Here is a 12,884-nt window from a genome sequence, read left to right on the forward strand (position 1 = left end):
TCAGGATGATGCACACTCACACTCGCACCGGGACGATGCGCACACGGATCAGGATGCACACTCTCACTCTCACACTCACACCGGGACGTTGCACACACGGATCAGGATGATGCACACTCTCACACTCACACCGGGACGATGCACACTCTCACACTCACACCGGGACGTTGCACACACGGATCAGGATGATGCACTCTCACACTCACACCGGGACGTTGCACACTCTCACACTCACACCGGGACGTTGCACACTCTCACACTCACACCGGGACGTTGCACACACGGATCAGGATGATGCACTCTCACACTCACACCGGGACGTTGCACACTCTCACACTCACACCGGGACGTTGCACACACGGATCAGGATGATGCACTCTCACTCTCACACTCACACCGGGACGTTGCACACACGGACCAGGATGATGCACTCTCACTCTCACACTCACACCGGGACGTTGCGCAGGCGCGGCCCCGCCGGCCAAGACGGCGCTCCCCGATTGGCCCCGCGGCTGCCCGGCAACGGCGGCGGAGCGGGGAGCGGGGCCGTGCCGGGAGCCGGGCCGGGGGCCGGGGAGCCGGGCCGTGCTGGGGAGCGGGGCCGGGGAGCGGGGCCATGTCGACGCGGACGCTGCCGCTGCTGTTCCTGAACCTGGGCGGGGAGATGCTCTACATCCTGGACCAGCGGCTGCGCGCCCAGAGCATCCCCGGGGAGAAGGCGCGCAAAGGTGAGCGCTGCGCGGTCCCTCCGCTGCCGGTGTCCCGCTGCCGGTGTTCCCGAGAGCGGCTCGGGCTGCTCCGCCCGGCGGTGCCGCTTCCCGGGATGCCACAGAAGCACAGAACGAACTGGAGTGGAAAAGACCTTTAATATCACCCAGCCCAACCCATGCCCTACCACCTCCTCATCAGCTGAACCCTGGCACCGAGGTGTGCTTAAACTCCTCCAGGGATGGTGGCTGCACCCCTCCCTGGGCAGACAATTCCATTTCCCAGCCGCTCTTCCAGTGAATAACTTTTTCCTGACGTCTAACCTAAGCTTCCCTTGGCGCAGCTTGAGGCCGTGTCCTCTCCTCCTGCCAGCTGTGGCTCCGGGACACCCCGGGACACGCCGTGCTGGCACCAGAGGATGCTGCGGGCTCACGGCCTCAGTGTCCCTGCCCCGGTTTCAGTAATCACACCGTAATTATCACGGAAATCAGCCCTCGGTGTTCGTGCCGTTGGGTGGATCGGCTCGGTGATGCTCCTGAAGTTCCTTCCCAGCCCCAGCGTGTCGCTGAGGTTGGTTTGGGAGGTTCTCACCCAGAAGGAGAAAGGGGAGTTCTTGTTGGTGTTTCTGTGCTCAGTTCGGGGGTTAAAGCTTCAGAAATGCCCTTTTGGACTCAAGCCAGGATTTGGTTCTGTCATCCCAGCTCCTGGACTGTTTGGGGCAGAGGTTGCTTTGCAATGGGAAGGAGTTTCCAGGAATAAATTTATACATCTCGTGCAGGCACAGCACGTGCAATTGTGTGAAATTCAGATACCAGTACAGCTCCCGAAACCCTGGCTTTTACACAATCTCATTTGGCCAAAATCCTTCTACAAACAGAGCCTCGTGTCTTCACGTGGGCCGTGAAACTCCAGCTCCCAACCAAGCACCTCTGCATTTACCACTTCAATTTAAAATTTAAAACCACTTTGCTTTACAAGTCCTTGCACCTCTCTGTCGGGGCATGGGGAATGTGCCTCGGGAAGCTCAGCTTGGCATGAGCTTGGTGTTGTTATCCCTTCTGCCTGTCCTTTATGAAGTGCTAAACAGCAAAGGGTTCACTGTGTAATTGTTGTGTTGTTTGTGAGGGGGAAATTTGTAATTATTCATGTGTGTCCTGATGGGACACGTAAATTTGTAATTATTCTTGTGTGTCCTGATGGGACACGTAAATTTGTAATTATTCGTGTGTGTCCTGATGGGACACGTAAATTTGTAATTATTCATGTGTGTCCTGATGCGGGAATGATCTGACAGAAGTTTACTGCTGTTCATTCAGGGACAAGTTTAGGATTTTAGCTAAATTAAATCTTGGTGGGGTGTCTCAGTAGGAGAATTGGACTGCTTTAGTTTGTCCACACATGGAGATTTTTTTTTTTCTTCCAAAAAGTTGTGTGTTAATTTCCCTGAGATGTGGTTCACCCACACTGAGGTGTTTGTTGATGCTGTTCACTCAAATGTTGGTTACTTCTAAGTGCAAAATACAGCTGAAAACTACCCAAGCTCATGCAAAGGGTAAAATTTGATGTGCACTGAAGCAGCAGGGTTTTATCCTAGGGGAGGGTGAGGTTCTCATTCAGTGCTGAATGCTGATGAGAAGAGACAAAATCCACTAGCTAGCTTCTTTTTTTTAAAATTTAATTTATTTCTTTCTATTTTCTTTCTTCTCCTCGCAACTCTTGTTCTTACGTCTTGAACTGCTGTTTTGTTTTATATGCTTCGTGTAGATGAATGGACAGATGTGGACAGGAAACGAGGTACAGTAACTGCTGGCTGCATGCACCAGTCCAACCCCACGTGCACACCTGGGGCTCATCGTGCCTGAACACCTGAGGCTGTTCCTGCAGCCTTCAGGCAGTGTCACAAATCCACAGTAATGCTCACCTGCTCCTTAAATGCCCTTTTGACTGTCAATCAGTGAAAAAACAGACCCGCATCTTAAAATCACATGGCCTCAAAAATCAGCTGGTAATTTAACCAAGATTATAAATGGATCAAAGCTTTTTATCCTGGTGGTCTTGCCTGCAAAAATGGTATTTGTGTTTCTTTACCACTGTTTTCATGCAAGCATGTAATTGTGTGAGCATTGTGCAGGTCGTTTTTCAGCTTAAATGCAGGAATATTGGGTGTATTCCATTTTTTAAGGTTTTATCTCATGCTTTGCTCAGGGTTTGGACAGGTGAACTCCAGGGATGATCGAAGGCATTCCCATCCCAGCTGCTTTAGCCACCTGTGCTGGTGGTCACACCTGGCAGGGTCATCCCAAAGGAGCAGGAGCCCACAGCTCATCCTGGCTGGAGGGAGCCTGAGGGTGGGACTGAGCCCTCGGGGGTTTCCCTCTGGAATCTGCCCTGGAACAGGAGCCTGCAGCAAGGGCTGTGCTAAGGAATGAGGGAAATAAATCTCTTCAATCTCAGGTTTTTGCTCGGTGAGCATGAGCAGAACTTGCAGGGTCCTTCTGAGCAGCCCTTTTTGGAGAGGGATCGAGGTTGTGATTCGTGTTTTGGAAAATAAGCACCATTTTTGGTAGGTTTTAATATTTACTGAAGGTAAGTGCTGATGTCCTGGAGTTTGCCCCAGCTTTTTTCTTGCCATTACATCCTGTTTCCAAGCACAGCCTGTAACTCAGAAGTCCAGGGACAGATTCCATCCCATCCCAGACGAGGAGGAGCTGCCCAGAGCTGGGAGGCAGGGGGACAGGGCTGGCTCAGGGGCAGCTCCCAGGCCGACCCTTCCCTTCTCCTGTGAGAGAGAACACTGTGCCCAGTGCTCCAGGGCATCTCAGGAGGGTTCTGATGTCACCCTGGGGCTGTCACTGATGGAGCAGTGACAAGCTCCCTGAGGAACCACGAGCCTGTGGCACTCAGGGTGACTGCCCGGAGCTCAAATGTTCCTTCTGCTGCCCCAAACATCCTCCAGGAAGCACCAGCATCACCCAGGCCTAGCTCCAGCCTCACGCCATGCATCCCAGCCATGCCAGGGACACGTGCTGTCTGTCACCAGAGACTTGGTGTGAGGAGGGCACAGCCACCATCGCCCCCAGCTTCAGTCCTGCCCATCACACTGCCTGTACTGGTTTCCCTCCTCTCATCCCAGTTGGTGGCCTCCCCTCTCTGCTCAGTTGCTTTTTCTGTGTTGCTTGTGCCATGTCCCCGGGCCAATGCTCCTGTGTCACCTGCCAGGGCCACTCCAGGGCCCCCCTGAGACCTTTGCTGTGTCACCATCAAACATGGGAGAGATTTATTATCAATTTGCCCTTTGCTGTGATTGATTTTTTTTTTTAATGTCTTTCTCAGTTCTTTTTATAGCCCACACAAGAGGTTTTAATTTCAGAAGATAATTTATGTCCGTGGTTTTTCTGTTGAAAAATCATTGTGCTGGGAGGTCTCTGTCTCCTGCTGGTTTGGGTTGTTTGTGGCTCTCCAAAGACAGGAGAAGTCTTTCTGTGGGCAGCACACACAAGCAGCTTAAAAATATTTTCCTTAATAGCAGTATAAAGCAGAAGTTCTTATTTTTGTCATAATTGATTCCCTGCAAAATTAACTAGATACTAATATCTACTAGTACTAATATATTTTATTTTCTCCACCAAAAAAAAAAATTAAAAAATAGGGGATTTCTGCCTGAGATTGCAAAGTAGGGATTTGTTTTGTGGCCAGTTTGTTTGAAAGGAAGGGAGGAAGGAGGGACTTTTTTCCTATTTGTAGTTAGGTGTATTCTTAGTCCAGGCTGCTCAGGAGCTGATGTCTCTGTGGTTTTTTGGGGTGTTTAAACCAGGACTGGGCAGCCCTGTCAGGTTCAGCAGAGGGGCTGCTGAGCTGTGTGTGGGCAGTGTGTGAGGAGCCAGCAGGTTCAGGGAGGAGAGAGAACCACTTCAGGAGATCTCTGCCCTTGGGAACACAGCTCTCCCTGCCCTGGCTCCCAGCAGTCCCCAGGGAGTTTATCCTCTGGGAAGAGATGAGTGACAGGGAAATTGCCTTTGTTTTGTCTGTTGGGGTAGGACAGGTGTGAAAAGCCAGGTGTCTGCCCCCCCAGGGAATCATTAGGGCAGTAACTCAAACCACTGGTCACTACCACTCTCTGTATGTTCACTTTTTCTTCTTTTCTTTCTTTCTTTTTTTTTTTAAATATTTATTCTGAGATTTTTTCTAATCCTCAGGAATTGTCTGGCATTATGAGCTTTGTAACAGTGATCTGCTTAGGAAAACCCACACTTGTACAGCAATCTGTGACCTGATGTATTCATTTACCTTTTTTTTGATAGAGGAATAAACGTTTATTGATGATAACTCTTTAAAGTGTATCAGGGAGATCATAAAAGTGGCAGATCCAGCACAAAAGCTCAGGTGCTGCATCTGCTTGAGGCACTGCACAATGTTTTCCACCTTGTTTGCATTAGAAGCTCAATAACCAGAGCACAGCCCTGCCACTCAGCACTCCTGAGCTCTAAGAACTCCTCAGTAATAAAGCAGTTCCATGGCTAAATGTACGCGTTAAAAATTAACCACAAGTAAGGAAGTTTGGAGTTCTGCATTTGAAACTCTAGGGCCTGCAGGTGTTTCAGCTGTGAGAGCCCTGAGTGGGTTGATATAGATCCCAGGGGTATAAATGCTTTATTCAATACCTGCCAGTGTTAATCTGATTGGAACAAAGATTACAGAGAGCCCTGCAGGAGCTTCTGTTGAGAAGTTAAAAAATAGACTGATGGTGTCAGAGGGTGTCAAGGAACAGGCGCAGCAAAGATCTACCACAGTGCAAAACACTCTCCTTGGGAAGCAGAACTGCAGCTTTTTTAGATAATAACACGTCAGAGCAGCCTGCAAACAGCGTTATTTAAAAATGAAAAGTGCCAACCACAGCTGTAAAACCAGGGCAACAAAGCCAGCCTTATTCCCACTGGCAAACAGGGCCTGCTGCCTTCAGCTCAGGTGGCACTTGTGCCCTGGGGACATCAGGTGGCAGAGCTGGGTGCAGGGGTGCTGCTCCCCCTCTCCTGCTGGGCACAGGTAACCCCGGTGTGCCCCTGGGATGGAGCAGGAGCACGCTGTTTGCAGCAAACCACAGAGCCTGACTTTGTCTCTGCAGTTATGAACGACATCATCAGCACCATGTTCAACAAGAAGTTCATGGAGGAGCTGTTCAAACCCCAGGAGCTGTACTCCAAGAAAGCCCTGCGCACCGTGTACGACCGCCTGGCTCACGCCTCCATCATGAGACTCAACCAGGCCAGCATGGACAAGGTGAGAGTCCTGCTGCACTGCCCAGCTGCCCTGCACCACTTTCTGGTGCAATATTTAACCCGTGGCTTTGCCATTTTGGAAAAGCTTTCCATGTGAAAATGGTTCTCTGTCACATTCACGTTCTCTGAAAAATCCCTTCGCCCAGGATTTTTCTCCTGGGAAGCTGAGAAGCCTCAGAGAAAAAGGAAAACAATTCTTCTCTCATTTGCTTCTCCTGTGCTGTGCTCGTGTGGAATGTGTTTGGGGATTGTTTACCCACAGGTGATTGTTTCACTGGGTTCTGCTGGGAGTTGTTTTCACTCTTTGGCCAATCAGGGCCAAGCTGTGTCAGGACTCTGGAGAGAGTCACGAGTTTCATTATTATCTTTTTAGCCTTCTGTAAGTATCCTTTCTGTATTCTTTAGTGCAGTGTAGCATTCTTTAATTATAATATAATATCATCAAATAATAAATTAGCCTTCTCAGAGCATGGAGTCAGATTCATCATTCCTGCCTTCATCAGGGCACCCCACAAATACAATAGTTCTCAGCCAAGGAAATCCATGGTGGTATCAGCTGCCTCAGAGCTATTTCTGCTTGAACAGCTAAATGTTTGGCTTGAACAAGTTCACTGAGCATTCCTTAAGTTTATCAGGTGTTTTCATATGTATTAAAAAGACACACGTGTATGGTGTGTGGGTGTGGAGAAATTCTGTGTCTCTGTACTGACACCCACTGTCTTGCAGGTGTTGGAGTTATTGCCTGCAAACAGTGAACCCACATTTAGGAAAAAATGGTAGGAATGGGATTACCAGAGAGCCCTCCACCCAGGTGTCAGGGCTGCTGAAATTCACAGAATCACTGAGGGTGGAAGAGCTCTCCAAGAGCATCGAGTCCAAGCTGTGCCCAGTCCCCACCTTGTCCCCAGCCCAGAGCACTGAGTGCCACCTCCAGTCGTTCCTTGGACACCTCCAGGGATGGGGACTTCACCACCTCCCTGGGCAGCCCCTTCCAGTGTTTAATCAGCATTTCCATGCAGAAATTCCTGCTGCTGTCCAAGCTGAGCCTCTCCTGGCCCAGCCTGAGGCCGTTCCCTCTCCTCTTTCCCTGTTCCCTGGGAGCAGAGCCCGACCACCCCAGCTGTCCCCTCCTGTCAGGAGGTGCAGAACCAGAAAGTCCCCCCTGAGCCTCCTTTTCTCCAGGCTGAGCCCCCTGAGCTGCTTTGGGTCCTCCAGCCCCTTCCCCAGGTCTGTTCCCTTCTCTGGACATGCTCCAGCCCCTCCATGTCCCTCTTGCCCTGAGGGGCTGAGAGCTGGACACAGGACACGCTCGAGCTGTGACCTCACTGAGCACTGGGGGCATTGCAGACCCAGCAGGAAGGCTGGGGATGGCACTGCAGAGCTCTTGTTTTTTTAGGAAAGGAAGCAAAAATGGTTCCTTGTGCCACAGGCAGGTGCTGGCCTGACTGAATCCCTCTGTCCATGCCCAGGAGGTTTCCTCTGTGACAGGACCAACATTGCTGTGTTCCTCTGCAGCTCTACGACCTCATGACTATGGCCTTCAAATACCAAGTGCTGCTGTGCCCTCGGCCCAGGGACATTCTGCTGGTCACCTTCAACCACCTGGATGCCATCAAGGATTTCATCTCCGACTCCCCTGGCATCCTGAACCAGGTGGATGAGACCTTCCGGCGGCTGATCGAGGTGAGGCTCCTCAGGGAAAGGGTGGGACACACTGTGGTCTGATTTTATGGGGTTTTTACCTCTTAGAGATGGATTACTGCATTGGAGAGGGCTGTGAGTCAAGTGGTATTTCTCTACTGGCCCAGTTTAAATCAATGTGTTGTTTATTCAGCCTGATCTAAGTTTCACTGATTTCAGCAGAAATTAAATCAGACTTTCAGTGGCAGACAATAATTGTTGATAATGACCAGCAGCCCCCTTAGAGTATCTCTGCTCCCCTGCAAGTGGATCAGAATCTTCAGCTGCACTTGTTTGCTCCCTCTTTCCCTGGGTGGGACATGGCACTCCTGCCAACCCTTGCATGATGATTTTTCTTTTCCAGACCTACAACTGTCTCTCTGATGGTGAATTCCAGCTCATCAGGCAAACACTTCTCATTTTCTTCCAGGACATGCACATCAGGGTAAGAGCCCAATCCAGCTAGGCAAGGAGAATGACAGGGAGTTTGGGGCTGGAAATAAAGGGATCTGCTTAAAAACACTGCAGGTTTGGGTTTGTTGTTTGTGCTTTTCAATCGTCTTGACGTGCCTGTAATTGTAATTGCACTCAAATGTCACAAATTGAGCACATATACTGCAATAATGCTGAAGAATTCTACAATGTTATGAAAAGAGGAATCTCTACTAGTGTGATGGATCAATCCATTTTTTCTTTTAGAAGAAATTTGATAGGAAACCTGAGCATGAAGTCTTGATGTTCTCTAAACAAATTGGTGACACTCATGTGCATGAACAGGATGTAGTTTCTGATATTTTTATTAAAAAACTTCTTTTTTTTGTAATTTTTAAAATTTATAATTTATTTAATGTTAGATCAGTGTGCCCATCCTCTGGACCACAATTCCACATCCCTGCCTTTGTAAATACATCCCTGCACGGATCAAGAGCTCTGGGAAACCTTCCCCAGCACAGGCAGAGAGGCTCAAGCTCCCATTTCAGGGGATTCGGATGGGAAGCTCTGTAGGGGATTGCCCCAGGCTGTGATGCTTGTGGTGTCCCTTTGCAGGTCTCCATCTTCCTGAAGGATAAAGTGCAGAACTCCAACGGCCGCTTCGTGCTGCCCATCTCAGGGCCTGTCCCGTGGGGCACAGAGGTGCCAGGGCTCATCAGGTGAGCTGCTGCCATGGTGGGGCTGCCCAGGGAGCAGCATCTCGTGCCAGAGGGCTCAGGAATCCAGCTCAAACTGCCATTCCTGTTGCATGGATAGCTGAAACCCAGTAAATACAGTAAATGCTATTTAAGAGGCCTTTATTATCATGATTTCCCTATCATGATTTCCCTATCATGATTTCCCTATCATGATTTCTCTATCATTATTTCCCTATCATTATTTCCCTATCACAATTTCCCTATCATTATTTCCCTATCATTATTTCTCTATCATTATTTCCCTAACATTATTTCTCTATCATTACTTATTATTATATCTCTATTATTTAACTATTGTTTATCTATTCTTTTTATTATTATGTTATTATTATTATTATTATGTTATTATTATTATTATTATTATTATTATTATTATTATTATTATTATTATTATTATTATTATTATTATTATTATTATTATTATTATTATTATTTAATACTATTTAAAGGGCAGGATTTGGGACTAAGCCACCCAGCCATGAAATGCTGAGCTGCTTTTGGGAGTTTTCTATCATAATTAGCCATTGTTAATTTATCCCATAACAGAGGCATTTAGCAATGTACAGAATTATTATTGTTATAAAGAATATTATTATTATACATAATATAATGGAGGTAGTAGTAGTAGTAGTATATAGAGTAGAGTTTTATTCCCCTCATGCAGAAAGCAGAGGAATTAGGTACTAAAATCAGGACTGAAGCTACTAAATGTTTCAATAATGCCTCATTTCAAGGATATTCAATCACAAAGGAGTGGAAGTGAAAAGGGCTGAGTTCAGCACTGCTGGGAATTATGTTACTCCACAAAGGGAAGGATCTTTTGAGCTTTATGGAGACAGAGTCCTCAAACTTGGAACAAATATGTAAGTAATTTTTGTTCTGTGTAGAAACCTGAACCAAATGCTGATGGATTGGTCAGAAGCACATCTTCAGCCTGGTGTGGATTTGGCCTCTTTTGCTATTAATTATCAAATTGGCTTTGTTACAAGGTTCTGTCCTGCACCAGGACATGTGTGGACAGTGTATAAAGAGCTGCAAAAACCAGCAAAACTTTGATTTATGTCCACAGTGGAGCTGAGGAAAGAGTGTTCTCACCACGTGAAATGTGGTTTCATGTAACCACAGTCCAGAAATCCTCTCTGTTCTCCATGTTTGCCTTAATGTACCTTTTCCATCCAAAGAGATCTGTGTTCCTGCTCACAGCTTTGTCCCTCACACACCTTACTGCCTCACTATTGCACCACACTGAGCTGCAACTTCTCATTGCAACTGTTCAGTCTTCAGGCAAATATCCTAAAATTCTGCACGCTGTGCTGCTCCCTCTGGTTCTGTACCTGGTCCCAGAACAAGCTGCTCTTCCACGAGTGTTTTCCCTCCAGGTACAGCGTGACCCGGCCGGTGGAGACACACGTGTCAGGATCATCCAAAAACCTGGCATCCCAGGCAAAGGTCAGTGGTGTTCTCCTCCTGTCCCTGCTTAAACTGCCCAAATTCTTACTCTATAGATTTGGGATAAGGTCAGGGAAGCTTTTCTGGTGTTCTCAGAGCCTCATCCAATCCTCCCAGTCCTCTGAAACCAGGGCACATTTTCCCAAAGAATCCTCCTGCAAGGATGTGCTTGCTTCCATTTTAATCTCCTCAGAAAAGAGGAAATTGGCTTTACAGATTTGTCATCTGTCCAGTTTTGCTGGAAAAGTATCTTGTGCTGAGTTTATAAATTCAATCAACCATTTTCAGTATGGAGCTGGAGATTACTGTGGTTATCTGCACAATCTGTGCCAGGAAAAACAGGAAATAAACGTGTTTATATCCCTCTGAAGGACATGTATGGAATACAAAGGACACATATGGAATATCAAAGCTCCTTGCAGCCCCAGTAATTGCCCAACTGGCCCCTTGCTGTTTCCTGCAGGAGAACATAGCCCCCAACCCTCTTGCTAAAGAAGAGCTGAACTTTTTGGCCCGGCTGCTGGGAGGTTTGGACATCCAGAAACCCGCTGGTGGCGAGTCGGGATTTCGGCTGAACTTGTTCACCACTGACGAGGAGGAAGAGTACGCTGGAGTCCCTCTGGGTTTGGGTTTGGGGAGCCCTGGGGGAGCCCTGGAGAGCAAAGCTGGCCCTGGAGAGCTTTAGGGTCAGAGCAGTGTGTTATCTATGCCGGATCCTCCTGGGTTTGGGTTTGGGTTTGGTGGGTTTGGGTTTGGGGAGCCCTGGAGAGCAAAGCTGGCCCTAGAGAGCTTTAGGGACAGAGCAGTGTGTTATCTATGCTGGATCCTTCTGGGTTTGGGTTTGGATTTGGGGAGTCCTGGAGAGCAAAGCTGGCCCTGGAGAGCTTTAGGGTCAGTGTTGTTGTCTACACTGGAGTCCTTCTGGGTTTGGGGTTTGGGTTTGGGGTGCCCTTGGGGATCCCTGGAGAGCAAAGCTGGCCTTCAAGAGCTTTAGGGTCACAGCAGTGTGTTGTTATCTATGCTGGATCCTTCTGGGTTTGGGTTAGGGTTTGGGTTTGGGTTTGGGTTTGGGTTTGGGTTTGGGTTTGGGTTTGGGTTTGGGTTTGGGGAGCCCTGGAGAGCAAAGCTGGCCCTGGAGAGCTTTAGGGTCAGAGCAGTGTGTTATCTATGCCGGATCCTCCTGGGTTTGGGTTTGGGTTTGGGGAGCCCTGGAGAGCAAAGCCAGCCCTGGAGAGCTTTGGGGTCACAGCAGTGTGTTGTTATCTACGCTGGAGTTCTTCCTGGTGTGGGTTTAGGGTGCCCTTGGGGAGCCCTGGAGAGCAAAGCTGGCCCTGGAGAGCTTTAGGGTCAGAGCAGTGTGTTATCTATGCCGGATCCTCCTGGGTTTGGGTTTGGGTTTGGGTTTGGGTTTGGGTTTGGGTTTGGGTTTGGGTTTGGGTTTGGGGAGCCCTGGAGAGCAAAGCTGGCCCTAGAGAGCTTTAGGGTCACAGCAGGGTGTTGTTCTCCTGCTCCAGGTGTCCTCTGTGCTGCAGCTTTTCTCCCAATGCCCCTGGACAGAAATATCCCCTCAGCCATTTTAGCAGGATGTTTCTGTCTGCTTGTTTCCGCTGCAGAAATATTCCTGCTCTTCACTTAATAAAAATATCTGGGACAGGGAGAAGCCTCCAAACTGAGGGGAACACATTAATTTGCCAAGTAGGAACAGAGGCATTGCCAAACTTCATGGAATTCCTGAATGGTTTGGGTTGGAAGGGACCTTAAGGGTCCTCTAATTCTACTCTGCCATGGGAAGGGACACCTTCCAGTAGACCAGGCTGCTTCAAGTCACGTCCAGGCTGGCCCTGTGAGCATCATTTGTGCCTCCAGGAGCCTGATGAAGTCTGATTTTTATCATTTCCTTATACATCTTCGTGGGATTAAGCACTCTTTTCATGTTTTTAATTAAGACACGCTGCACAGACCAGACCAGAGGAGTTGTCCTACAAGGTTATCAACATAGAAGCCACACAGGTACGTTTCACATTTCACATCACTGGTTCTCACCATCCCTGCCTCTCTAAGAACTGTGTTTCACGCAGAGTAGGGACTTAAAATTACATTTTTTCCCATTTCACTTAAGCTCATAACTAAGTAATTGCCAATTTTCTGCCAAGACAGTGGAATGGGTGAATATTTACTAAGAAAACTTGAATCCTGACAAACAGCAGAGCAAGTTTTTAGCTGGTTTGGGTGTAAAGGAGCACGTCCCAGCCCAGCCCGGCCCCGGGCGCGGGGGCAGCGCGGGGACACGGGGGGCTGAGCGCGGTGTCTGTCCCGCAGGAGCCGGGCCGGCGGGCGGAGCTGTCCCGCATCCTGGGCGAGCTGGACGTGGCGGAGCCGCGCCCGGGCAGCGCCGAGAAGGGCGAGGACCTGCTGGCACTGATGGACGGGCTCTGAGCGGGACACGGGGACAGCGGGACACGCGGACACCGGGACACGCGGACAGCGGGACATTGGGACACCGGGACACGCGGACACCGGGACACGCGGATATTCGGACAAGCGGACACTGGGACATGGGGACAGCGGGACACGCGGACAG

The 12,884-nt window shown here is 49.0% G+C and overlaps 1 protein-coding gene across 1 annotated transcript; it reads left to right on the plus strand.

Annotated features, from left to right (window-relative positions):
* The first annotated feature begins 434 nt into the window (after nt 1-434).
* OSCP1 (organic solute carrier partner 1) lies at nt 435-12,859 on the plus strand. Its single transcript, XM_038161157.1, has 12 exons — nt 435-728; nt 2,473-2,502; nt 5,831-5,985; nt 7,500-7,667; nt 8,029-8,109; nt 8,712-8,815; nt 9,589-9,717; nt 10,234-10,303; nt 10,767-10,906; nt 12,250-12,313; nt 12,623-12,764; nt 12,813-12,859. The coding sequence occupies exons 1-11, from the start codon at nt 617-619 to the stop codon at nt 12,737-12,739; spliced, it is 1,170 nt and encodes a 389-aa protein (XP_038017085.1). The 5' UTR covers nt 435-616; the 3' UTR covers nt 12,740-12,764; nt 12,813-12,859.
* Nucleotides 12,860-12,884: the final 25 nt, after the last annotated feature.

The sequence above is a fragment of the Motacilla alba genome, chromosome 23, assembly GCF_015832195.1.
Source record: "Motacilla alba alba isolate MOTALB_02 chromosome 23, Motacilla_alba_V1.0_pri, whole genome shotgun sequence".
NCBI lineage: Eukaryota > Metazoa > Chordata > Aves > Passeriformes > Motacillidae > Motacilla > Motacilla alba.